General features: G+C 46.1%; 1 protein-coding gene and 1 long non-coding RNA gene across 2 annotated transcripts; one reads left to right on the forward strand and one right to left on the reverse strand.

Moving 5' to 3' along the window:
* Positions 1-84: 84 nt before the first annotated feature.
* lrrc75a (leucine rich repeat containing 75A) lies at positions 85-27,451 on the reverse strand. The gene is made up of 5 exons (XM_029170823.3): positions 26,132-27,451; positions 21,432-21,560; positions 15,308-15,420; positions 4,372-4,645; positions 85-4,294 (listed from the first exon to the last, which is right to left on the reverse strand). Exons 1-5 carry the CDS (start codon positions 26,381-26,383, stop codon positions 3,680-3,682), a joined length of 1,383 nt encoding a protein of 460 aa, XP_029026656.1. The 5' UTR covers positions 26,384-27,451; the 3' UTR covers positions 85-3,679.
* LOC129605082 (uncharacterized) lies at positions 10,814-14,314 on the forward strand. The gene is made up of 3 exons (XR_008696580.1): positions 10,814-10,943; positions 14,104-14,146; positions 14,227-14,314. It is a non-coding gene; the product is annotated as an uncharacterized LOC129605082 (long non-coding RNA).
* Positions 27,452-27,543: the final 92 nt, after the last annotated feature.

The raw sequence follows: 27,543 nt of genomic DNA on the forward strand, positions 1-27,543 counted from the left end.
TCTTAGATCATGTCCTTTTACTGTCTGTCTAATTGTTGTGCTTTGATTTGTGCTTTGTGCATAATTAATAAATAGACCAGGCAATATGTTTTCATGTGACAGAATTTATTAATAAGATGGACGGTACTACAGAAATTGTACGGTTTTACTGCTTTACTCATACATGAACGCTTGGAGCATTTGTTTTATAATGAATGACCTTAATAAAGGGGCATTAAAATAAAATATCCACAGGGGCTCGTTAAGTGTGTGACTGGGAAGCTGTGCAGAGAATCACACACAGGAATATTGTAAATATAGAAGACTCATAGAGAGAGAACAGAGTCAAGGTTAGAGAGACTGATTCACATTAGCCCGACTCATTTTACGTCTCACAATATATCACCGGGGTCCTTGAGCAAACTGGGCATTTGCACATCCTCTCGTCACTTAAAGCATTCGTAGCTGTAGGAATCCAAGGTAAACACCATGATCATCCCAAATCAACTGTAACATACAAAAGGGCTCATTGTGAGAGCGAGTCGTACAGAGAGGAATCACCGAACAGCAGATGTGGCTTTCATTTGAATTTGAATAGGTAATTTGAATTTGAATCCAATGTGCAAAAGCTTTATATGACTTATATTTTAGGTTATTTCAACTATTAATTATTTTGTTCTTGTCAGTGTAGACAACTATACAAGGAATAATGTTAAGAAAATATGTTCATGCGTACAAAACAAAAAAAGGTCAGGACAAATAGTTTAATATCAAAAGCCACACAATCCTTTATGACAGTAAGCAATGGATCAAAGACTTCAAATAACACTGGCTAATTCCACTTGTGATTCCTTTGCTTTGATTTGTAGTGACCTTGACTTTAAAGCAGAGATGTGCATGACCTCGGCACATTACAAATACTTTCACATGTCTCTCTCTCTCTGCATTGAGCAGCCTGGTCACACTAAAAAGTGTTGAACCAGAGTAAAACAGAGAAGGAATCTTTAGGTGTCAACAGGGGCTCAGGATGACACACATGATCAGAGGCAGTATGACCCCAAGAGTAAGTCCACAAGTGAAAATTCATATTTAATGTTGCTCCATTTGTGGTCAAGCTCAGTCTTTCTCTGCAGTCTTTTGTTAAAGGGTTAGTTCTAACAAGGTCATGGATAAAACAGTTTAAAGGGATGTTTCAAGCATCAACACCAACAATTTTTTGCAAACTAGTTTGTTTTTACCAAGACCATAATAAGCTGAAGTATGAGCTGCACAGTTAACATAGCAGTCTAAAATGGATGTGTAGGACAAATTATTAGTTTAAGACAGTAAACAAAGTACAAAATAATAAAGTAATCAGTACAAACAAAGCATCAAAGTAACTCCAAACAAAATCATCAAACATGAGCATAAACCAACCAACAACTAACATGTGTGAAACTAGTTCTAATATACAGAGGAGAGCAGGTGTAAGTAATAGACAATGATTAGAACCAAACAGGAACAGGAACGATGGAAGAAGGAAGTGCAGACATAAACCAAACACATCTAAAGCGCCTCAGTCTCTTGCCTGCCACCAAGGAAGAGAACCCACCAAATGATTTATGTGAAACGTGTACATAAACATTAACAACCAAGTAAAAGTGCTAAATATTTATTTCATAATGATATTTTATTACAACACATTGTAACATAACCCAAAATACTTATGTTGTATCAACCCAAAAGAGAGCGAACAGGACATTTTAATGAATCAATGTACCAAAGGGGTTTAGTACTGGCCATTGATACTGGGATAAATGGTGGCACAGCCTGTCCTTAAACCAATCAATTAGTACACCGCAAAGCACATACATTTGATACTATAATATACATGTGGAGTCCTTCAGGCAAACACGTGTCATAAATCTGCATACATAGGCAACAGCTACCATGTTATAGGGGAAATCCACTTAGTATTATTGTTATGATCAGAGGTAGAAAATAAGAATGAAAATCTATCAGAGGCCAAGATATCCTGACGTTTAAGGCTCCAGTTTTCTCTTGTTGTCAGCTGGTTCAAAAGCTTCGGGACACATTTGTCCCCACATCTGTGTAAAGTTGGACTTAGAGGAATCTCTGCCTGTAAATTCCCACCACCAACGGTGGTGGAATGATCATTTTGACCAGTGTGTGGTAGTGATAAGGGTAAGCAGCGTTTGAACTGATGTCACGAGAGTGCATCACTATCAGCGTCCTCATCCTGTCGACACCGTCTGTGTCCAACAGTACACAGAGCAGAGCAGCCATAACAAACACACACGCAAAACTCATGCAAGTATGAGTGAGCGCAGGAATTCTCTCTCATTAAGCAAACTGCATCTCTCCTCTTAGAAAGAAATCTCTAACTTCACGCGTCTGTCCTGAGTCTTTGGGAGCAGTTGCTGTCAGGAACAAGCGCTGTCTGTGAAATGCAAAGACTAGTGGGGACGAGCAGCAGCACGACATCAGTGACAAGTGAAAAGAACCCTGACAACGATTTGGTCTCTACTTTCCCTTTTAATCATCCTTACACATACTAAACCTACAGTATGATGATGCTGTGCCACACGTTTCTCAGCGTCTCACATGCCTTAGCACCTGGTGCAGCTGTCTGGGGCACACTATATGTATTTGAGTGCTTCTGGGTGGGGTTTGTTCAATATATATGATATATATACATTATATATATATAAATATAATGTACATCCAAAAATACATTATGTGTCTTAAAGCTTTGCCGGGAATAAAGGCGAGGCATGGAGGGAAAGGACTGGCTGGGTAAGAGCTACACACTGCAGGCCAGTATAATCAGTGGCAGCCCAGTGTGAATGTGATTGTAGCCTATATATAAACACAGCGATGCAAGCGCATGATGCACACTAGCGTACAGTACCACGGAGTGAAACATGACCTGGATTATAAGAGAAAGGCTGCTAAATATTTCATTTCCACATCACGACACATGGACACGACCCGACTCCTTCCCTTGGAAACGCAGCACTTGGTACCGTTTCTGACGATCATCAAGGCCTTTGTGGTGTCTTCTTCATCGTGAGATGTTTGCTTCTTTTGGTCTGAGCTGACTAATTTAATCCTCTCTTCCGCTGAAGGACTAGTCATCTGTTCATTTGTTAATAGAAACTAATTTACACAAATCTGCTGGCTTGACTTGTGATTCCCGTCTGTCTTCCGATCCATCTGGCTTGATGTGGACGTATGTGGGAGGGAGATATTTTATACATCTACATGTCGAGTTTTGGCAAAAACATTTTGCTAAAGGTTCCAGGTCCCTAACTAGTTGTTTAAATCTATGAACACTCACTTTTACCAAGGCTACAGGCACGTGTAGGTATTACCAAGGGTTACCAGGAGGAAGGACCTGAATAAAGATTAACAATCTGTACATGAAAGCCCATTGTGATGTAATAATCAGTCTATTCTAGCCACTTTATATTTAAAACTACAGACAAAGCAGACGTCCTGTTACGGCCACCAGGACTCATTCCTCTTCAGCTGTCACTGGGCCAGCTGTCTGTGTTGGCTGCTCACAGATTAGATTAGTGGAGGGAGTGTCCGCAGCACATCCCCATGTTTGACTTAGTTCGCCTTTGCAGGGCCGTTCATGCACTATGGACTCGACGCAGGAGGGGAAACATGAGCAGAGTGGAACTACGGGCAGCAATCAGGTCAAGTGGTCTGATTGGTCGGTCAGGTCCTCCTCCTCCACTCTCATTGGCTCAATAGCTCCTGAGGAGCGTTGCGACTGGCTGGAGTAAGAGAGGCGGGAGGAGTGGCTGTGTGTGTCCTCATCCTCCACCATCGCCGGCCTCCTCCCCGGCCGCTGCTCTCTCCTCTGCGCCTCCTTCTCCCTGCTCCCTCCCGCCTCTCTCCTCTCCCTCCTCCTCGCTCCTTTCCTCTGCTCCTCCACGGTCCACATGCTGTCGTCCTCGTCCTCCCTGCCCTGCGCTTCCCTGTCAAAGTCCAGCAGCTCCTCCATCATTTCCTCGATCTCCATTTCTCCATCGATCTCCTCCTCCACCTCTGAGCGGAGCTCACCCATGCTCTCGGTCCGGTTGGTGTCGTCCGTCTCCCCCTCCTCCTCCTCCTCCTCCCCGAGCCCCCTCAGCCTCTCAGGAGGGTCGCTGGCCTGGCTCTCTCCAAACTCCAGGATGGTGGGCAAGTTGCCCTGTTTGGGGCAGCGCTTCCTGAGGCTCACCAGGAAGGGCTGCGGCAGGGAGAAGATGTCCACATTGTTGCCCAGGTCAATCCAGGTCACACTGGGAAAACTCCCTGGATCCTAGGGTGGAAGAAAATCAAACAGAGAGGTGAATTTTAAGTCGTCATGGTGTTTTGAGCCCTTCACAGACTCCTGACCTTCAGAGCATCGGTCAGCTCCTTGAGAACGGCGCGGGTCAGCCGGTTGCCGTTCAGCGCCAGCGTCTCCAGGTGCGGCAGCGCGGCCAGCGTGGGCAGCAGCAGGAGGAAGGCCTCGTCCGTCAGCTCCGTGAAGCCGAGCTCCAGGCTGGCCACCGTGGACGCGTGGCGCTGCAGGTGTGCGCACAGGCGCTCCATGTCTCGAGCGGTCAGAGGGATGCCGGACAGGTCCAGGGCGCCGCTGGACGGAGCGGCCGACAGCACGGCCTTCAGACTGGAGACGGAAGAATGTGCGGGCTGCTTTAGACATTTACCAGGACGTCCCCGAAATCCTTTTCATTTTCACCACCATATCGCATATAATTCTATACAATAGCATCCCACTTCTAATCACCTAAAAAATGCAGGTTCACACTTTTCTTATTGGCTGTAATTTATTCATTGTGAAGCAGCACAAGGCGTCAAACAATAGGCTGCTTCACTGCTACGTCTGGTTCATATTAGAAGCATCTCTTATCAAGTATAAAGTGAACAATATAAAAGTCAGTATAAAAGTCATAAAGTTTAGCCTGATAAACACTTCAGGTGCATCAACAGCATCAGCCCATCACCACAAAAAGCAGTGAACCCTGTGGTACAGTCAAAGACTTAGACGTTGTGATGCATGATTTATTGTGCACAGAAAATATGCAGTGTACCATGGAAGTTGATGGAGCAGTACAGTACATCAACAGCCCCCTTGAGAAGCACAAACAGTGCAGCTAGAGAGCCACGGGGACACGCAGACAAAGGCAGAGACACACTGAGGGGATTTAGGGCTTATGACAAGTGAGTTTGGTAAATGAAAAAGGCTGCGGAGCAACACAACACTTGAGCCTATAGCCTCCGAACGCATGGGGCGCCTGGATTTGGCAGAAAATGTAATCTGTCCATTTCATATCAGGTCATCAATATAAGAGTAAAACAGAAAAGACGTCAAAAAGACAGTAATGGTTCCAGCTCAAAAGTGGACACGAGCTCCAACATGAGGCGCGCGTGCGTTTGAGGGTTGTGGATGTTGTTTGGGATTAAGTCACGGCTTCCTGTGTTCATATACATACTGTAAACTGTAGCACAGACCTACAGGTTTACTACTATTTGTTCACATACCAAAGGACTCTAAGCCAGGAAAAAAATAACAAGCAGTCACACGGGTCAATTTTAACCCTCCAAAAATGTATCGGTCAGTCGCCCACGAGTCTGTTGTCTTCTGGTTCTATTCTGAGGGACAACAGCTCATCTGTCTGCAAATCTACCACGTGAATAAGCCTTCACCTCCGCACACAATTCAGTTGGATGTACATGAGATCCTACTAATAACTTGAACACTGCCTCTGTTCTATTTAAGTGTCCTAGTTAAGGTGGAATCACACTTCTCAGAAAATGACATCCCAGCAGACGTGCACCGACACAGAGACGGGTGTCGGGGGAGCGGCGGCGTCGCTAATAATCGAGCCCAGTGATTTATGGACACTGGACAGACACTGATTCATGGGTCTGGATTCATCCAGTGAGCTGTGGTCGGATAAACATGACTTTGGTGCCGAGCAGAGCCAACGTCTCGCCGATGAGCAGAACGTGGAGACACAATTCAGGTTGAAGTCATAGCAGCGTGCGAATGGCAGGACGCTGAGATCAGGAATAAACTGCTACAGATATAATGGCATTAAACAGATCGTTTACACCTGTGCCTTTCTTACTGTGACACGTCGGAACGTCTTTCAGGAAAGGCCCATTGTGTCACACAGCTTGGGCCTGAGAAGGATGTTTTATGAGGCGAACACCTCACTGTGGTATTGATCTTTTCCTTGGTAAGTAAAGGTTCCAGCACACTACTTTCTGTTAGCTCAACAACAACAACAACAACAACAACAACAACAACAACAACAACAACAACAACAACAACAACAACAACAACAACAACAACAACAACAACAACAACAACAACAACAACAACAACAACAACAACAACAACAACAACAACAACAACAACAACAACCTTAATGAAGCTGATGATGAGTAATATTTTAAAGGAGAAGCTGCCAGATGTTCACATCTGGCTTCTGCCCCTTTCTCATCGCTGTCTGCTGACATTTCTCTCTGTGCTGGGATTTGAAGACGTCTCTTATGAGGCACACAGCCAGCGACCTCGGGGGACCTCCACACATTGCTGTAATTTATTTTGGTATTGCATCCACCTCCACTTAACACGCGGCCACAGCGCCACTCTAATAAAGGTTCCCACAGACATTTACGATCCTGGCAAAAGGCGAGAGAGGAATATGAGCGAAAAAGGAACACGCGTGCACATTTACAAGTGAAAACAGCATCTCAAACAGCCGCAGAACTTACTAGTCACGCTCCAGTTGATTACAGTGCTGTTGTCAATTCTACCCAACTGGCCAATAAAAAGCAGTAACAGTGTTTCTGCAGGACTTAATGCAATTAGGTGGATTTCGTTGACTCCAGTTTCATCATTGTCATCATCACTGGCTTTGAAGATTTCCTTTGGGAAATGTGGGCATTTAAGCGTCTGTAGCAGCTGTTTTCTCCAACATCAGGATGAACATCAGCATTACATGGATGGAAACACACAGTAAACGCAGCAACTAACCACTTGGGTACAATGTTATACTGCATTAATTGGTGTTTCGGCCACTTGAGAGCATCTTGACGTATTATCACCTTCGCCGAAAGTCGAACAGACTCACGCGTCTGCTTAGCAGCAACATTTGCATTCCGAGCTGTGTTTGTGGCCGCACGGAGAACAGAAGTTCAATATTCACTCTCCTTTTAACTCTGTTTGCCTCCCAACAACTCCTGAGGGAAATCTCTGGCTCTTTGGATTATGCATGCTCCACTATGTGTATGAGCTCCTGCCTGTGTTCTGCAGGTTATTCAGGGCATTTTGGCTGAAAACAGCAGCTTGCCGCTGTTGGGAAACAACACTGACAAGAGCAGCTCCAGTGAAACGCAACAAAACAATGAAGCAATAAATGAGCTCACATTGTGTGGACCTGTCGCTACAAGAGACATTTATATTACTGAGACAATTATTTAAATATTAATATATAAATACATACAAGCATAGAAGCAGCATTAGACAGTTACATGAGCTTAATCAAAATACTATACTTATTCTCAAAATACTAAAAACCAGACTGATTTATTCATTATTTCTATTGTACGTGTGTAGATAAAACATGTAGCTTATTCCTCCAGGCTCCTGCTGAACAAAAAAGTGCAGCATCAAACATGTATTAAGTAATAAAAATAACCTACAACAACAGCAACAACAACACAGGAATTTGGCCACTTGCCTTTACAACAAAGTAACTCTGAGGCTCAGCATGTGTTGAGTCATAGCCTCAACAGTCACAAGCTTTAACTAGTAGAAAGTATTGAAGTTCTCGAACGAGCACCTTAAACTACATGGGCTGTTGGTGGAAAGAGGCTTTGACCACCTGATTCCTGAAGGCACAACAACAATTCACGTCCTGCAAGTAAACGCAGATTAACTGAGAAGCACCTTGAGGCTGATGAGGCCACCTCTCACCGTCTCCATAACTGCTGTAAACGCACTTCCCACAGAGGCCCTGGAGGTCCGTGCACCAATTCAGCTCTACGCAGCTTCTCTATGAGTGGAAACAGGCTAATTTGTTAACACAGCTGGTTGTAGCAATGCCCTCGGCTCGCGGTCACACGTGGTTGGAAACCACTGGTCTGATCGCTGCAGCTCCATTCTCCACCCATGATCCACTGCTCATCCCCGTCCCAGCACAGCGCCTTCAATCTGTTCCACTTTCAGTCAAAGAAACGCACAGGAGTGGAGTGACACACATGCAGGGTATCCGGACTGCTTCGCTCCTCCTCTCCCAGGCAACGTCCAACAACTCTGAATGTACAAAGACGAACCCGACGAGATGCTGAGAAACCCGTCATGTGTTTCTCAGAATCCCACGCTACACAGAAACAGATGCACACTCCCACTATGGAGGTCACCCTCCCTGTCTGTCATATGAAACATACAACATTAACTGTTGCTTTGCCACTGAGCTCCGCTGATAGTCCGATGACCTACGTGGCTCTAATTATCACACTCGAGAAATAAAAACTTGTGAGTCATAAGCTGCTACTCCCTGTGTACTCTGTGTACTGTGTGTACTGTTACAGCTACAGCCTGAATCTCACATCATCCATCGCCTTAATATAAATAACTGGAAATATATATTATGTACTCGCTTCCCTGATCTCATTCTCTGAAAGAGTTCAACCACCCACTTGTTTCCTGAAACAGACTCACCAGGTGCAAATGACTGACTGTGCTGCACAGACAGGATGAGCATGTAAACGAGGCGAGGAGGCGGCGACGTGGCGATTCAGCCCCTGCTCAGGCTTCAGAGGCCGTCCTCACTCGTCCTCCAGGGATCGTTTATCGCCGAGTCAGCGGGCGAGTGCACACCTAAGACGTCAGGTGTCCTTCTGCCTCGTCTTCCCCCTCCTCCCCCCCGCCCGCACTCGATCCCCACAGGTTTCAGCAGGTGGACCTTCTCTTCCCTGCACAAGCACTGTTAAGTCTACAGCACTAAGTCACTCCTGAGGCCGTCGCCGCTGATTGTTGTAGTTTAATGGCACATTAACTGCACAGTCTGGAGAACAGCCAGACGTGGAGACCACAAAGAGAGAAACGGATGAGTCAAATAATGGCTGCAGCTCTGTAAAGTGTAATGTGCCTTACAGACGGCACTCGAGGTGCATCTTTACTCGTGCTGGAGCTCAGACGAGGCTGAGGTGACACCTGTGGTGACCATTGCCACCTGCTGCTTCACCAAGAGGAGGCCGATGGACGCGGCTGCTGCACCAGCGTCGTCTTGGTCGCAGCTTTAAAACGCGGCTCCGTTTTTCCTCAAAAACTTTGAAACAAAAAGTTCTTTCTGTGCCCGTTTGACGTAAAATCAGGAAAAAAAAAGCTGTGAAATGAGATGAAAAAACGAATAAAATGTCCTGTAGACTTGGTTGTGTAACGATGAGCCTGCTTGGTTATTTTCTCTCCCCTGTAGCCAGTAATTGTTTTCTACAATCTCCTATGATGAGCTGTCCTCACCACAAGACACTCACATCTACTGTCCACCAGCGCAACCTGAAATCATTAGGAACTAATCTGCTCCCTGAAATAAAGCATTTCGGACGGTTATTATCTAAATCATGTGAAGACGGACCCAAACTGTTTGTGAAGAGGCTCATTTATATTCACGGGTAACAGGGACCGAAAACAACCGAGCGCCGCTGTGCACAAAGTGTCTTTATGTGTGCGAGGGTCGGTAATGCCCTTATACACGAAGCTACGAGGGTCAGTGGTCCACTGGGAATAAACATGAGTCACGCTGTGACACAAACAGATGATGGTGTTGTTGTGGAGGAGGAGGAGCTGGAGAGCGAGGAGACAAACCATCGGCCGCTGTTCGACTGGCATCGCTGCATTTAATTGTCGCTATCATTCACTTTCATTACATGCGTCCATGTATTCCTTCCTCTTTAACTGAGCCGAGATGCAAAAGGAAGCGTCCTTCTGCAGCGTGAGTGGAGGGGAGCGGGCGGCGCTCCGTTCTGGGGCGTTTCATGCTGTCACAGCTGTGCAGCGGAGAGGTGAAGGTTGAATTACAGGCATGTGTCCACTACATCATCTGGAACAAGAAAGCCCAACATTTTTGGCTTCTAAGCCCCGTGAAAGCAGATCATTAAAGCCCAACAAAAGGATAATCCACCTGAGTTACCCTTTGGGCTGAATCTTTTATCATCTGCTTTGCGCTCAGCTTCGCCAGTGGCTCCATCATAATCCCATATATTTTTAGAATCGGGGGTTTTATACTATTTCCCCGCTCTGCTCTTACTCTTTTATTGCTGTTCATTGAGGGAGGGCAGAGACACACGAACCAGGATGGAATTCAGACAAAATGATTCACACCATACAATGAGTCAGGAGAAGAATAAAAAACAGAAAGAACGAATCCAAATGAATCAGCTCAGATTAATTCTGAAACCTCATTACCTCCACATTATAGCCTGCATTAATATTTGAAGACTGAAATTCCCACCATCGTCAAAAACGGTGACAGCCGACATGCGGTCTGCGTCAATCCAGCTGTTTTTGTATAATAACATTCAAGCAAATAAAATTGTTTATTCAAAATGGGGCTTGCGTTGACAACGCAGCATGAGAAAATATATAACACCACAGGCGTCAAATTATGGCAAATTAGACACGTAAAGAGAGCGTGAGTGGGGTAAAGTAAAGTAAACTAAAGAGGCAGCGATAGTGATGCATAAACACGAGTTTCTTCTCTGTATTCATAGCGCCGCATCTTACAAAAACTCACACGACATCTAGATAATTGCGATGCAACACGGGCGCCCGACATGAGAGAGGGAGTGACCTTAACGTTAGCAGAAATCAGACAGCGCTGATCAAACGCTGGCTCTGAGGACGGACATCACTGACACACAACAACAGGAAAGAGGGAAACCATTTCAAGGTAATAAGCCCAGAAATACCCAGGAAACGCTGTTGACGCTGCTGCAGCGTCGAAAGGCTCCATAATGAACTGAAAACAGACTGAATAGACTGAAACAACCAACACGACGCCATCGTTACAGCATGTTTATCTCTGCTTGAAAGCCCACCGCGCAGCGTACAGTGACTTTGCTGGTGAATGTGTGGATGTGAACTAGCTGCCGTCTGGGCCTCGACCTCATGCGTGACCTCTGAGAGCGTGACCGATGCGCAGGAGGACTCCTGCTGTGATTTTAAAGCTGCGGCCGTGTGTGACCCCGGGCTTCGGCGTGGCAGCGCAGCACAGGGTCACACACTGGAGCAGCATTACGACGATACGACCTCTGAGTCACGTCGCCTCCCTGCACCGTGTGAACCACACGTCGCCGCCCTGCTCGGGTTCTGGCTGGAACCTGTGCTGCCTGTCAGCCACTGCCTCCACGTGGCACTCCTTAAAGTAAACGCTCCATGTAGGACTTAAATCAATTGGTTTCAACGTGATTTAGCCTCTTTTCAGCTACAGCTACAGCCAAATCACCAGGTTTTGATCAACAATAGCGGTGAGAGCGGAGGGTCTGAGCTCATCGACGGCTTCTTACAGGCAGGAGAATGAGAACGGGCCCGCGTCTCTGTCTGACTGGGCTCAAACCATGCAGGTCCCATTCGTTTTAAGTGTCTACTTCATTTTTCATGACTCTCACAAATTGACACTTGAGCAAATAAGAGCCTAAGTGGCTGCGGCTGCTGCTGAAGGGGCCGGACAGAGCGGAGAGCGGCCGAGGAGCCCTGAGCACTCGCTCCTCGCTCCGCTGGGTGCCGGGCACAGGTGGAAGGCGGCCAATGAACGTGTCATCGGCGGCAGCGACGGCCAGTCCGCAGGCGGCAGACGCGCCGACAGACAGGCCAACGCCGGGTGTCACGGGGTTCCATGGCAAAAACCCCAGGAAGACCTCGTTATTTCCCTTCCTGCGTCACGCAATTAAAAGGAAGAGCGACGCGCAGGAACGGGACTGAGAGCAAACAGGCTGGAAAAAAAAAGGCTCGACTGGCACCAAAACACCAAACAAAGAGCAGCGACACAGACCTGTAATTTTACAGCTGCAGTAAACATTTGGATGAAACTTCAGAGCGTGGATGAGTCATAATGATTCTATTAAGACACCGTGCTCCTTATTTTGATCACAGATTTCATTTACTTTGCTGGGATTCTCCTCAAACAGAAACAGAAGAACCGTGTGAGAGCTCGGCCATCGCTTCTTATTATCCGTGACGACGCCTGAGGAGGGCACTGCATCATTTCTCCTCCGGACCTGTTGGGTTCCTCCCCTTTCCCTCGGCTACTCCGTCTTCTGGCTCGTTCATCGCACCCAGAGACAGACTTTAATCAAAGACAGCTGACGAAGCGGCAGACGAAGGGAATTGGTCATCGTCGCGCTGCTAAAACTGACCGTGCCCTCAGAATATCCGCTGTCACACTGTTTATCTGGGCGTCTGCAGGGTTCAGGGGCCGTGGTTGTAAAGCGGAGGGAGGACGAGGTTCGGTCTGAACCACAGAGAGGCCTTATTAAACACACTGAAAGGAGCCGTTGTTAAGCAGCGACAGCGAACACTGAGCCCTGTTAATCTTTGCTCTCTGACTGAATAGACAGTAAAACTCTGCTTTTTATTCAGCCTGCGCTCAACAAAAAAGCCGCTCTTTGTTTCTGAACCAAGAGCTGACGGGTCCAGCTGGGTCCGATCGGACTCCTTCTGTCCAGGAAGCCCGATTAGACGCTACTGGCATCGGAATAAGTCTGAAGTGTTGAGTCATTTCTACCCTCCTGAATATTCTCACACCAACAAATATGAGTGTAAAACATCTGAGTCATGATGTTGGCAGCTCAGTGAAGAAGGTAGCGGCTAAGCCAAGTTTGGGAGGGAGTTTATGTCAGACAGGAGACTGAGCTTTAAATTCAAATATGCATTTAAACTGCTTGTTTGCTTCATTCTACCTGTGCGCCGTTGTGTGTGTTGTGACTCATTGCAGTAACATGCTGATGGCGTATATTAGCTTGTGATTAGGTGTGATCATGAATGCAAAATATAATGGAAAATGTGAAATGCATTAACCAGGTAATGATGAACAGATGAGCCAAATCAGACGCTGTTCTGACCTTTAACGGAGAAACCGTTTCATCAGTAGAGGAGCTTTTTACAGAAGCTGCATAAAAAAGAGCAACTTCTCAAATAGAAACCAAGGAGCAGCTGGACTCAACTACAAACACACACCTCGGGTTTTGTTTTGGATTATTTTTCACTGATGATTTAATGTGACAAGACTTAAATGAAATCTTTGATGTAATGTTAATATTGCGAAGGGCTTTGGAGGAAATAGACTCATTGCATCACCACATAGTGGCCTTTATATGCTTCCTTATGTGCTACTAGAGTGAAACACCTGCCAAAGTGTGGGTCCTATGATTTACAGGGGTCACGCTTTATAGGCGAACTGAAGCTTTGGCTGTGGGTGTTTGAGATTCACAAAGCTACACACACACGCACGCACGCGCACACACAGAACACAGCAAATGAGACAACTCCTCACTCGCGGCTCATTCACACGTGAATGACTGTTGAAGATAAGAGTCAGCTGCAATAGGTGGACTGTGGTGATTCAGGCATCAGGTGAAGTCGGCTGCATTATTTATAGCACATGCACATGAACTCATTAGCGTCAGATTCAACCTTGTGAGCATTCATGAAAAGCGTGTTGGTAGGTTGCAGGCAATAAAAGACCAATTTACAGGTGGTCTTCTTAATAATGAGCTGTTTTCATTAGTTCAGTCTTAATTAAGTATCTTCGATCAGCGTGTGTCCCATTCACGTGTCAGCTAGTTCAGATGTGTAAACATGTACATGTGTGTTAAAAAGGAAGTAAAAGGAAGAGGCTGCAGAAAACCTAATCAATTTAGAGTCAAGTTCCAACTGAATAAATGTCAGACATGCACAGATATTTTTACATTAAGTGTGGCTTAAATTTCCAGAGAGTGTCTTTATCTCTGCTCTCCCTCACGGATAAACCTGCACATCTGCTTGAAAAATAGGGAAAGACTTTTCAGAACTTCTCTGAGAATCATCTGTCTTGTTGTTTTGGTTGGTGTCAGTGTGCAGACGTTCATGGTTCAACTACACTCACCAGGAACTCAGGTAATTCAGCAAATGTCACGATTTATTATTTTTCCTTTTCATTATTTATGATGTTGCTTATTTGCTGTATGTGTGTGCAGGTTGGATTCAGGGTCGTCTTTGGCCCTGAGGCCTCAGAATGAACGGGTTCTGCTCCTCCTGTGGCTCATCACTCAGCACAGCATCAAGTAAATCCAGTCCACCAGCCCAGAATTACTTAGGGTAATTACCAAACTGCAATTCATTTTCATCTGCAGCTGTTCTATTAATTCCATTATGCAGGAGGTGAAGCTGCTTTTGCAGCTAATTTCAGGATCAACTCACTAGTTGATAACACAAATGCAGCCTGGTGCTGTGTTGTTGGCTGTGAAGGCACCGACACACACTCAGCAGGACCTGAGCTTATCGGGGACGCTGAATAATTTTTCCTCCACCTGTGTATCTGTCTGCACACGGTTTAGTGACTCCTGGTGTTAGTCAACAACCGAGGAGGGGAGATCTTTATTTCCCACTGAAGCATGTTCTCAGAGCAGCAGGGAACCCCTCACACAGCGCATCACGTTCCACCATCTGCTCCCACTAGGATGCATGTTACAGCAGGTGTGGAAAAGTCTGAGGGGGTTTGGACTGAGCATAGAAAAAACTGCTTTCATTACATTAAAATAAAATAAAAGGTTTTACACTTGCATATATAAAAATCCTTTCCCATATCTTTCAGCCACGCTTCATTTTGATAACTGCCTTCTGCAGCAGTCTGGGGATAATTCATTGGTGGCTGTACTTTACTGAGTGGGAGAAGCATATTGATTAGTTTATAGTTTCTGGCTGATTTGCATATTGTGTAACTCAGCCGCTCGCAGTTTATCAAATCCATCCAGATTTCCATTTTCATTTGGCTGCAGACCTTCAAAATGATGCTACCATGTAAAGAGTGAGGAGAAAGTGGCAGTGCAGGGAGCATACCAACTACAGGAGCAGCTCACTGTGACAACATCACATACGAACTCATGGAGGAGCAGGATTTGATTGGTGTTAAAAGTTACACTGAAGATCAGACAATGCACAGGAGAAGCGCTGCAGCTAATAATGTGGGCATGCAGAAGGAGGGGGGGGTCAGCGCGGTGAAATGAACAGGCACAGACGTGAGCAGATTCCTCCACGGCTGCACATGATGACACTCACCAGGCCTGAGGTTTCCTCTTGAGCAGGCCCTGCCTCCTCCACTGGGAGTGGGGGCTCAGGTGGTAGGTGAGCTGACGGCAAACCTTCTCCATGGCCCCGAGAGAGTCGCCCTCCTGTCGAACACAGGGACACACGGACCGGGTCAGAGAGAGACAGAAAAACAGATGAAGCTCAACAAATTGGGCCTCATTCCTTTCTGTGTGTGTGACTGATATCCTGCTGTAGACAACTGTAACATATAACAATAATAACATTTATTGTTTATTGTTCTGTGTTCCTGCCAAGTTTCCAGTATGACACAACAAACAGACCCTCACCGGGACGCTTGAGGACTCATTAGGCTCCACGGTGCGTTGACCGGCTGGCTCCGTAATCACGTTCTGTTTGCTACCAACCGTGCTACATTACTGTTACTTTGTGTCATTACCTTCGAGTGCCCGAATTGCACATTTACGCACCATGTAGTGCACTCAAACATCACACGGTGGAGTGTTTTGGTGCCGCGCCTCAGATGACTGGCATGTAAAGGGCTGATGGGTGAAAGTTATAATAATAACAGAGGTACGTTTGCTAAGATTTAATCATTTAGGGAGTAGTGTGTGTGTGTGTGTGTGTGTGTGTGTGTGTGTGTGTGTGTGTGTGTGTGTGTGTGTGGAGGCTGCCACCCATATTAATATGCATATATTCAGGTGGTGAGTCACATTTGCAGGTCCCCAGTATCCAGTCTGAAACAGATGGTGAGAGGAAGACGTGACATCAACAAAGACAGTCAGCTGTGAGGTATCGCGCTTATTTTGGGTCTGCTCTATAATTGCACAAGGGCAAAGGTTGGAGAATAAAGCAGACAAACTATTTTCACAGTATGATGAGAAAGGTTCGTCCACTTCCTCAAGTCTGAGGTCAAATGAAATGAAGTGACGATCATCAGCATTCTGTAGGGAAGCGGTGTAGATCTGTAAAATGTAAACGTATGTGAGAAGACACTGTATTTACAGCGAGAAGTGACATTTAGAGTCATAATGAATCTACCAACATCCATATTCTCACGTTCTGTGTCTCTCAGAGGTTGTAGACAAAGCAGAGAGAAGCCAAACGAGAAAATCAATGCTTTTAAATGAATTCATGACCATTAATGTGTGATGTGAAAGGTCACAGACCGAAACCCACACGAATGCCTCCACAGCGTCTATCAGCTAATCCATCACATTGTCTCTACATATTCATCATGTTATTGTTGATGGTCAGTCAGCTGTTCTGCTCTCAAGTCTTGTGACTCCTGCTCTGATGAAAACACTGGATAAACTCAAACACGCACAGATGCCAAGCTAAAAATATTGTGGCCTAGTTGCAATAACACTGACATGTTAGAGATGAGATAGAGATAGACATGTTAGAGATGGATAGAGATAGAGATGCTTATCCTTACACACAGGTGTCAAATTGTTCCACATATGAAATCAATGATTTTGAAGTTTAGATTTGTGCCAAACATTTAAGGATTAATCCTAAACCCATAACTGATGGTTTGACTATATAAGAATTAATGAGAGTCCTGTACGTTTTGTTGTTGTCGTAGTTGACTTCATCAATACGTGTTTGTATCCTTGTGAACGTCCAGTGAGACTCACATCAATAAAGCTGCATGAACTGAATTGTCCTTCAGTGAACGGGCGTGCGCGTTGGTCGATGAGGAGCAGCAGCGGCACCAGGCTGGAGCCTCTTGGCTTCGCGCTGACCTTTTCCACATTTCACTGCATCCGTCTGTCTCGCGCTCTCATGCCACTTTTTGTTCTTTTGCTCTCACTCTCTCGCTCTCCCTCCTCCTCCTCTGTCCATCCTCCATCTTTCTCCGCCTCCTCGCTCCTTATATTATTGATACAGAACGCATCTGAGAATTTCCCAGCCTCCAGAGAACTGATGACCTCTCCTCCCTCCGGTTCGCTCTTATTTATCTGTGAGCGTCATCTCTACTCTTTGGCCCAGGGCCAGTCGGATGATAAAGTTAGTTTGCACAGTACAAATGGGGCCATCAGTTTAGAACTGCTTTTGCTGCATGCCTCATATCTAACCTGTGTCTCCAGTCTGCAGATGAATTGTTTGGATAATCTGATCTTATTGCTCTTATCTCAGCGGCAGAGGTCACTGAACTTGATCTGAGTTCACACTGTAGGAATGAAATCCAGCACAAATGCAAAGCAATAGACAAAAAAACAGCAAATTCAGAGTTTTGGCGATTTTCTTGGTTCTTTGTTGAATCATTCTCATCTTGTTTAAACATTAAATCAACACATCTCACAATGTTGAAGAAAAGCAAGGTCACACAGCAGCATTCTGAACCAGCCTCTCAACTGATTCAACTATTACTAACCAAATCTATCACCTTTTATAAAATACATAAATAAACTAAACTAAAATTCTACTAGATGGATGAAATGGTTTGGGCCTGAAAAATTCAAGTCTTTCAAGTCTAAATATAAAAATGTCAGCTTTGGGAAATGGTCTGAAACGCAAACACTTTCCCAGAGTCCAACATTACACTTCATTAAGCACTTAGAGAATGACAGGCCAGTCAGTGATAACTGGAAGGGAAAGAAAAAAGAGCTGCGGCAAAGACACAGCGACACACGCAATGACACACTGACACACACACGCACGCACGCACGCACGCACGCACGCACGCACACACGCGCGCACACAGCTCTGACACTTGAACCCTGTTGTGTAAGTGTAGCCTGTGGTTCAGCTTGAATCCCGCTCAATTTAAATTGCATTTTGATGTGTATTCATCCAAAGCCTTCACATCTCCTGCAGCAGATGACTTCGCTCTCCTGGTCCATTTCTACTGTGGCACTGAAATATCAATATCAATTCTGTGCATGATGGAAGTAGAATGAGAGGCACAGAGAGATAAGACACATACATGGACCACAAATGGAGGATTGAATGATTTAACATTAGGATTAGATGAGATAAATAAAAGGAGGAGCAGGCGGTCAGTGGGGACAGACGCTGAACTGCTCACACACTGACTTTCTGTGGAATAAAACACACCAGACTGTGTCTAACGACCACAGAGATGATCGAGGCATAGGTCTCTGTGTCTAAAAGTGGGCTTCAGTGAGCGCCAGCGAGGATGTTGGGCCAGAGAAACACAGAAGCACAGAACTTCAGGAAAACTTTACTTCTCATGTTTACATCCTGTCTAATTCGGACACTACGGTAACAAAGGATGCACACGTAGCTACGACCCTGAATTTTGTACAAAGTTTGATGTCCGGCAAACTACGATCAGTGTTTACTTCCTGACTGACGACTCACAGAGGATCAATGAAAACCAGGGGCCGTGTGAAAGCTGCAGAGGAGACGGAGGAGGTGCGCAATGGAAAGAATGGGAATGTAAAAGAGGAGAGGAGAGCGAGAAAATAAGAGAGCGAGGGAGAATCGCAGCAGCTGCAGCAACAAAGCGGCGCCGCGTGTGCAGATTCATATGGCGCCCGCGCAGCCATGAATGGAGCCTTCACAGCCTCCGAGGAGGCCGCTGTGCTGCTGCGCGTCTGCGGGAGCGACGGGGAAAGTGTGAACGACAGCGAACGCGAAGACGGAGAAACTTTGTGTGAGCGTATTTGTTTGTGAGCGAACAACAGCCTTTAGGGTTTGCTCTTTCTTCTGTTTGAGGGGTGTGTGTGTGTGTGTGTGTGTGTGTGTGTGTGTGTGTGTGTGTGTGTGTGTGTGTGTGTGTGTGTGTGTGTGCGTGCGTGTGTGTGTGTGTGAGCGATAAAAGCTGTCCACAGGATGTCTAACAACTCTAACACAGTGGTCTTTCTGTAGGGACCACTGCGCCTGTTTTCACGGCAGCTGCTTTAATGCTTTAAGTTCAAACTAATCAGAGTATTTAAAATAATTATTATTGCTACACTGGAGTAGAAAGTGTAAAACCAGTAAACAACCTCTTATGACAGACCCAGCTGAGTAGATTGTGCAGAATAACTGAAGTAAAACTCCAACTTTCTGTTACTGTAAGTCTCTTGTTGACTGACAACAGTCCTGCGTTTGAAATACTACTAAAGGAACACAAACATCACTCGTGATGAACAGCATGGCATCATCTCATTAAGCTCAAACCGCGTCACATTGTCTCCCATCCATTTGTTTACTTTTCCTTTACTTGTACTTTGGGGGCATTGAGCTCTACTTACTCTCCTGTTTTCCTTATCGTGTGAATGTGCTTTGACTTCCAGTCAAGGCCAGTCTTGTTGACCGCCACTGTCTGTCTGTAAGAATGATCCTATGACACCAGACAGTGCTCTGCATCACGGCCAGCATGCCGGCTTGATGCTGACCTTTAATTAAAGATATTATACTGCATTATTTGTTTCATTTGATGGATGCACTTTCATTGATTTTGAATTTACTGTAGAATGGATCGATGTCGCCCCGAGCGTCGATAGGAAGATCTCCTCCGGGACGGACCTTAATCTAATAACACATAAGTGTGCATGAGTGGGTTCTGTTATGACGCTAGCAGCTGCATTATCTAGTGGTTTCTTCTACGTATAATACTTTAACCTTCATTCAAAGTCTCTGTCTCGTTCTGCCTGAGCAATAAACTTAATATACGAAGCCGCATTAATCCAATATAATACAAGTCCTGGCCTTTTAATTCATCAGAAACATTAACTGTCTTTCAAGAGGGATTATTTGTAGAAAGCTGTAATTCATCCTCCAGGGGTTGTGTTGTTATTGAAATCTTCTGCATGAAGTCAGACTTTCTGTCACGTTCGCCCGTCATATGATCATCAGCCACAAAAGCATCGGAGGGAAGCTGTCGATCAACGTGTCTGTATGGCTCCACAGTCCTCAGGGCAGCGGTGATGAGTGGGGGTGAAAAATCAAGCTACGCAACTTAAATCCACTGTTTTCAGCCAGAGGGAAAAGTACAGCATATAATCACTTCATTAGAGCAACTAGAGATTGTAGATACCGACACGATGTCTGTAATAATTGTGTGATTATGCCTCATATGCCACATCCCAGCAGGAGATCCCTCCACTCACACGCTAATCAGTGTTTATATTAAAAAGGATCAACCTTCACCGCTTTCTCAGCACAGCTGCTGTAACGGAAATGACTGGAGATACATTAAGAATGTTGCAGCAGAATAAAACACAGAATAATACGCGATGGAGTGGAAGTTAAATCAGCTTTCATGAGACGAACACGAGCGCTCAGACGCGTAGAAGGACACGGGAACCTACGCCTCCTTCTCTATCTGTACTTCTTGTTTGGTTCTTCATATTTTATGTTTCGGTTTATACTTTTCATGTGGTTTATCCAAACACTTTTCAGGAGCTTTTGTTGTTGTTATCTTCTGATTCTGGTCATTTTCTGGATTCAGTCAAACCTGCTCCAAGTTGTTATTTGTTTGTTTGTTGTGTTGTTACATTTATTTATCTCAAATAAGGAACACATTTGCACGTTTGCTTTTGTTATGTGAACCGTTGTGCTTCCTAATATTCGTTTTAATTATTAATATGAACCCGCCATCTCTAGCATCCTGTGTTCACAGGAAATGCATTAAATGAAGGAATCGTGTTCGAGGTCAGGGGAATAGAAACACTCACACATTGATTAGAACTATTAGCTTATCATTGCAGGAAAGGATTGCATCATGTCATCAGGTTATCTAGAAATGATAATGGATTCTCTGACTTTACCCAGTAAACAGATTTAATTGGGTTCCGCAATGGTTCAGCATAAGCCTTTTAACACAGCAGCACTGGGGCAACAGCACCGCGCTGCAATTACACATCAGGCCTTTTAATTCCTATCTTCATCTGCATCACTTGTCCTTCCTCCCTGCATTATTCATGCAGCATGACGTCTGCCACGCTCTCCTGCCCTCTCACCAAATGACATACTGGACCACATGAATGGACAAGGACGCACAAAGCCACACAGCCACCGAGAGCACTCCCATAACCTAATAGTGTCACACGAAATAAGTCACGAGATCATGTGACAGCAGCAGCTCAACCAGTCACCTCAGACTCTGTGTGTGTGTGTGTGTGTGTGTGTGTGTGTGTGTGTGTGTGTGTGTGTGCATGTGTGCGTGTGCGGTCGGTACCGTCTTGGGGCAGTGCACGTATCGCGCCAGGCTGATGATCAGGTCATGTGTGATGGGGTCGACCAGGTTCCTGAAGCTGGCGTAGCGGTACAGTACGTCATCCAGGGATGTTGACTCCATGCCCAGGTCCTACACACAGTCACACATTACATTTTTACATTGAACTCAAAAAAAAAAACACTCTTTCAGAGTAAAGCACTCAACAGTATTACTCAAAATAGTTAATTACCATTATTTTATCAAAAATAAATGATAAATATAAATCCCTGCATTAACATTGATGTCTTGCTTTACATTTTCCACATTGCTGAACTCTTTCACCCCTAAAGCATCAAATTTAAACCTGTGACACTGACTGACTGTCGCCACAAGCCGACAGTCAGTCAGTTTCCAAAGAGCAAAAATGATCACTTCTCCAGTTCCATCAAAGCAGATGAAACATAAACTGTTGGCAGAGCTTCACACGTAACGGCGGCCTTGTTAAACCTTTAAGAGTCAACACAAATGACAACTCCAGTTTAGAAAACACACATACAGGCACAAGGATTAGAGTGGAGCAGCAAAGGGCGTTTGGAGGGATGTGAGGAAGCGAATGTCACTGGATTCAGGTCTCAGTGCGTGATGATGGTTAGACACAGTTAGACCTCAACTGAAACTGAAACACAACCTCACCCTAAAAAATGATGATGATCTATATTACATTTTGTTATGTGTTATATTCTATGTTTTGCTAACAGATACGTTGACAACAGGCCTGGTGAAGATTAAAATATGGAAATCAGACTGATTCTCCGCTCCAGCTGCACAAGTTGGCAACTGAAATAGCTTTCAAAAAAATAAAAATGCCAATTAAGACATTTACCTGCCTCCAATCAGTGCAGTGCGTGTGGCGCTCTCTAGTCTGGAGAACACGGGGGTTCTCCATCGTTCCTGTTCTGTCGATAAGTACGACGGCAGCATTAGTCGTCATGGAGACGGTTTAGTCTGACAACACGGAAGCGGAGAATAAGTTGGAGCGTCTGCTGAAAATTACAGTACTTCAAGGAAGCGAGTTGTGACTCATGTGCTGCGGAGTTGTGTAGTGAAGGACAGCTGACTCCTCGGGGGAAGACGAGTCACCGCTGCCTCCAGGAGACGCGAAGCCGTTCAGTCCTGGACTGAACGTTTGGGAAAATTATACTGTGGATGACTGAGTTGATGTGATTTCGTCCACGTCCATTATTTGCCTCATGTACCACCAACGCGTCTGCTAATGGTGCACATAATCCAAACACAAACATATCGGAGTGTTTGCATTATGCCGTGTGCTAAACCAGATGTGCACTGCACTGCAAACAATGGATCTGCTGGTGCTTCTGGGAGGCGGCGTGTGCGCGTTAGAAAATGCAATTTGTTCCTGGGGAGGCGTTCGCTATTACAGACGTAGCGGTGTGTGTGCTTGGGTTTGTTTGTGCCGACAGCTCACAGCCAGTTAAGTGGCTAAGGGCTGAGAGAGAGAGAGAGAGAGAGAGAGAGGAGAGAGAGAGAGAGAGAGAGAGAGAGAGAGAGAGAGAGAGAGAGAGAGAGAGAGAGAGGTATGACTCACTGAGGTTGGACTGAATGACACACTCGCTAATCAGCTGTATTATGATGTGACATATCATACAACATACAACACTGACTGCAACCCAGAGGCCATTAGTGCATCAACAGGTGTGTTGGGACGTGTTCTGTGGGAGGCCGACGGCTTCCAGATGAGAGCACACACGGAACGCAGGTGGACCACGTCTTGTTTTAGGTCTTTTCACAGCATTTGGTTTCTTAAATTATAAACACAAACTGCTGTGTAGTTATTTCCAACCCGCTGCTGTCTCCAAAGTGTGTTACGCCTGGGCTGATGGTGCTCGCACATAGGAGCATATGAGATGCTATGGAGCTGATCTGATGATGTGTCACAAGCTGAAAAACACTGGTACCAAAAACATGAAGTCATACAGTGTGTGTGTGTGTGTGTGTGTGTGTGTGTGTGTGTGTGTGTGTGTGTGTGTGTGTGTGTGTGTGTGTGTGTGTGTGTGTGTGTGTGTGTGTGCGACCAAGGAGCAGCAGCACACAATACGTTTCCTCATCTGTGAGAAGAATTTAAAGCGTTATGTAAATAGATTAACTCTGAACTGAAATTAATCTGCGAGCTTGCTACAGTCGAAGCAGAAAGACGGCAAAGGGTCGCAAAAATTTACATATTCACAACACGGGTAGCAAATGACATCAACAACTACACTGGTGCTTCTCACGACCAAGTAAACCCGGGATGGTGTTTTAAGTTAATTTACCCAGACTTGCTCATCACCCCTCGTCCCAGGAAGCGGCGTGGGCTTTCCTCTCATTAGAAAGCACCACCCTCATTAATTAGAGCTGGTCAACATTAAAGCGAAGCTCTGGACCCAGCTGAACGCGAACAAAGACGAGCTGGAGAGAGACGGGTCAAACACGACATGAGAGGATCAATGAGAGACAGATACGGAGGGAAAAGGCCGAATACTGCACATATGTACTTATATGACCCTCATTAAAGACCAAACAATCACCAGATGCTGTCAAATCACAAATTATTATTACTATTTTAGTATTTTATACTAAAGGATTAAACTCCAGTTTTGAGGATTAAAACAATTTATTTCCTTGCACTGCTCTGTTCTGACGTTCTCATGCCAACAGCTTTGTAATCCAAACTATAAAAGTAGACGTGTTGTGACAGAATTCTTCCAAGGTTTAGTTAGCGTAACTCCTTGTGGGACTGCCAAAAAAAAAAAACACAAAAAAAACAAGTTTATGATAGAAACAGAAACTCAGCAAGTGTGAGTCAGTGGGAGTCCTGGAGCTGGAGGGAGCAGCAGGCGAGCTGTCAATCACCAGCGTCAATCAGCACCCACAGAGACAGAGCTCCTAGAAGCCCCAACGTCTCCCTCACCGAGCAATTACTTCTCAAATTACTACTTGTAGACTAGTTACAGAGGCTGAACTGAGCATCCAGGGACACGGAGGTCAAAATGCTTTGCCAAAATGAGCATCTTTAACAAGTAGGTGTGGAGAGTGCGGCTCCACCTGTACTCGCGGGCGCCGCTGGACATCGCAGAAATAGGGAGCGGACGCCGCGCTAACCTTCGATCCCACTGAAAACGAGGCTTTGGATTCATGTTAATTGAAGGGTGGTGATTAAGAAAATGGCCTCCCCATTAGCACTCAACAGAGACCCCGCGTGATTACTGTGAGCTCTCTCCGGCCATCGCCATGGTTTCCAAGCAACACAGGACGAGGTGGTGCCCGGCCGCCGTCCGAGCGTTCCTCAAACAACCTGATGACGCTTTCATTCCTCCGCCTTTCATTTCTCTTCTGTTATTTTCTCTTTCCCCATCAAAGTGCGGCCTCCTAATCCACGCGCACACGTTTTCTGTTCTCTTCATCCTCACTAATTGTCTTTAAGCAATTCCTGGTGTGGCCTGGTCATCATGTGCCGACGTCTAGAATATGCAGGTAAATGTCACTGATTGAGCTTGAATTAAGTGTGTGTGGCTCAACATGACTGTGTTCTAGGCTCTGAAAGCCTTTTGTGAGAAAGAGGCTGCTTTCGTCCCCTTTGGGCTCCAAGCTGACATCCATTTCTTTGCAATAACAAAATAATGCGCAGCCCTTTAATCTGAAGAACCGCCGCATCCCTCCACACCGGGAACGTCGGCAGGTGAAGAGCCGCACTCGAAGCAGCCGGTGGTCCAGCGATTGAGGCCGCGCTCTTCAAATGAAACGGCAGTAGAATAAAAGTGTTGCTCAGCAGAGAAATATCACTCACATGCACTTGACGAGCAATCAGCTCATTGTGTTGATGGGAGATACTTCAGTCACTGAGGCTAATGCTCATATATGGATACTGAACTTCATCACTGGATTTAACTAATGATCTAATCAGACTGTTGCAAATGAATATATGATGTTATTGTTCTATTAAAAAAAGACAGTGGCTACTTTGCCCTGGCTAAATCCTGGAAATTCACTCTGATAATTATCTCAGAGACCAATGTTATATATGACTTTACTGAATCAGTTGTATTTTAATGTTTATATCCCTGTAGGTGATAAAGACCTGTGTTTTATTAAAACATTGTTATTATATTTCATGTAAATATGCAGCCAAGGCTGCAACTTACTATTATTCTCATTATCTACTCCGGGAAATGTCAGTCCCCCTTAATTCAAGGTGACATTTAAAAAAGGCTTCTACCCACAGACATTCAATGTTAAATCATAAACAAAAAGAATTAACGCAGCAACGACCCAGGGACCAAATAATAAGTGGAGTGTGACGGACGATGTCGCTCAACTTTGAGCATGTCTGCATCGCTCCCATGTTTGAGGGTTGAGCATGAAGGGGACATGAATTATAAACCTGCTCCTCCTTCACTCTCTCTTTGCAGCATTAAACCAGGCTGTGGTGTAGAAACAGCAGCCAGTCAACGCTCAAAGCTCAGCTGAATCGCTGTGTCAGTCAGTGAGTCTGAGTTTGGCGCTTTGTGCTTTTCAGCATCACCGATGACATCAGCTCAGGAAGAACCAATTCACACAGTAGGTTAAAAATAGAGGAAGTACAACCAAAACAAGCAGCTGGGGAAGTTGCTCTCTGGCCACACACACACACACACACACACACACACACACACACACACACACACCTGCCGGAGTGTCTTCAGCATCTCCGTGGCCTCGTCCTGCTTCCCCTGCTTCGCCATCAGCATCATCTCCTGGATCATGCCGATCCGGCGCTGGTAGGGCGGCGGCGGCGTCCCACCGCGGCTCAGCCTGTCCCCTGACTTCAGCATGAGGGACGCCAGGAGGTCCCCCCGCTCCTTGGTGGGGGTGCGCTTCCAGCTGTGCTGCGGGCTGGCGCCCCCCGCCTCCGGGCCTTTGGTCTGCTTTGCACCCATGGCGCTGCGTTACTGTGATAATTGCAAGGGTGGTCCCAGCGAGCAGTCATGCACGCGCAGCTTGGATTAAAGTTTCAGATAGTTGTCTCAATGCATTTTCTTCCTTGAAGTGGAAACAAAGAGATCCTCGCGATCACGCCAGTTCCAGAATGTTGCAGGGAGACAAAAGGACCAACGCGAGGAGGCTGCTGCTTCACCGCGTTGGGGAAGTTGTTTGTCCCCGAGAGCGGAGCTCAGGTCGGGAACAGGTCGCAGGATGCCGCCCGCAGCATGGCCGCGAAACGCGGACGCGGCAAAGTCAGACGGGGCGCGCGCGGCGCCGAGCGTGGCCCGCCGCAGCCTCCTATCCCGAACACAACTTCACCGCCGACACCCACTGCACCGCGCTACCGCGGAGCTCCGGCGCGGAGCCCGTTCCCTGCACCGGAGGAGGCGGAAGCGGAGGGAGGGAACGCGGCGGCGCGGCGCATCCGCCTGGGCATGGCAATGTTTACGTCTCCGGCGGCTCAGCGCTCCTCGCTGCCTTTCCTCAGCCGATGGAAGTCGAGCGTAGCCTGCAACAAACGAGCCCCCGTCCTCCTCCTCCCGGCTCCAGCCGCCGCCCGCTCAGGACCAGGAAGCGGCCGCATCGGCGTGTCCGTCCACGGGCTGCGGGAGCCTGCAGCTCCGCCGCGTCTCGGCGGGAGGGCAGCGACTGAGGTGTCCCCTCGCTGGGACTGAATTATGTATAACACCCGCTGTAACTGAATGGGGGGCGCGCTGCGAGTGCACGCGAGCACGAGTCCCGCTCCCTTCCTCCTCGCGGGGTGATGGAGAGCGCGAGCACTGCCAAGTTTGCACTTTTCGCCTTGACTTGGCGAGGCGGCGCGCGAGCCTCCGTTGGCGAAGGCGTCCGTTTAAGGTTCGCGTCCCATCGGCGGAGGTTTATTCATCGAGTCACAACGACCCACGTGTTTAAAAACACTTAAGAGTCTCTCGGTAAATTCGGCGTAAATACTGTCAAACGCCAACGTTTAGTCCATCTTTAAATTAAGTTGCTGCCTAGAACATCAAATACCGATATAAGACAAACGGAGTTCTCTGTAGATTCTACTTTAATTAAATTTCAGTGATGCCTATAAATCCTGCAATAAGATCTCCATTTATTAAGTGTTATTTAC

The sequence above is a fragment of the Betta splendens genome, chromosome 13, assembly GCF_900634795.4.
Source record: "Betta splendens chromosome 13, fBetSpl5.4, whole genome shotgun sequence".
Classification (NCBI taxonomy): domain Eukaryota; kingdom Metazoa; phylum Chordata; class Actinopteri; order Anabantiformes; family Osphronemidae; genus Betta; species Betta splendens.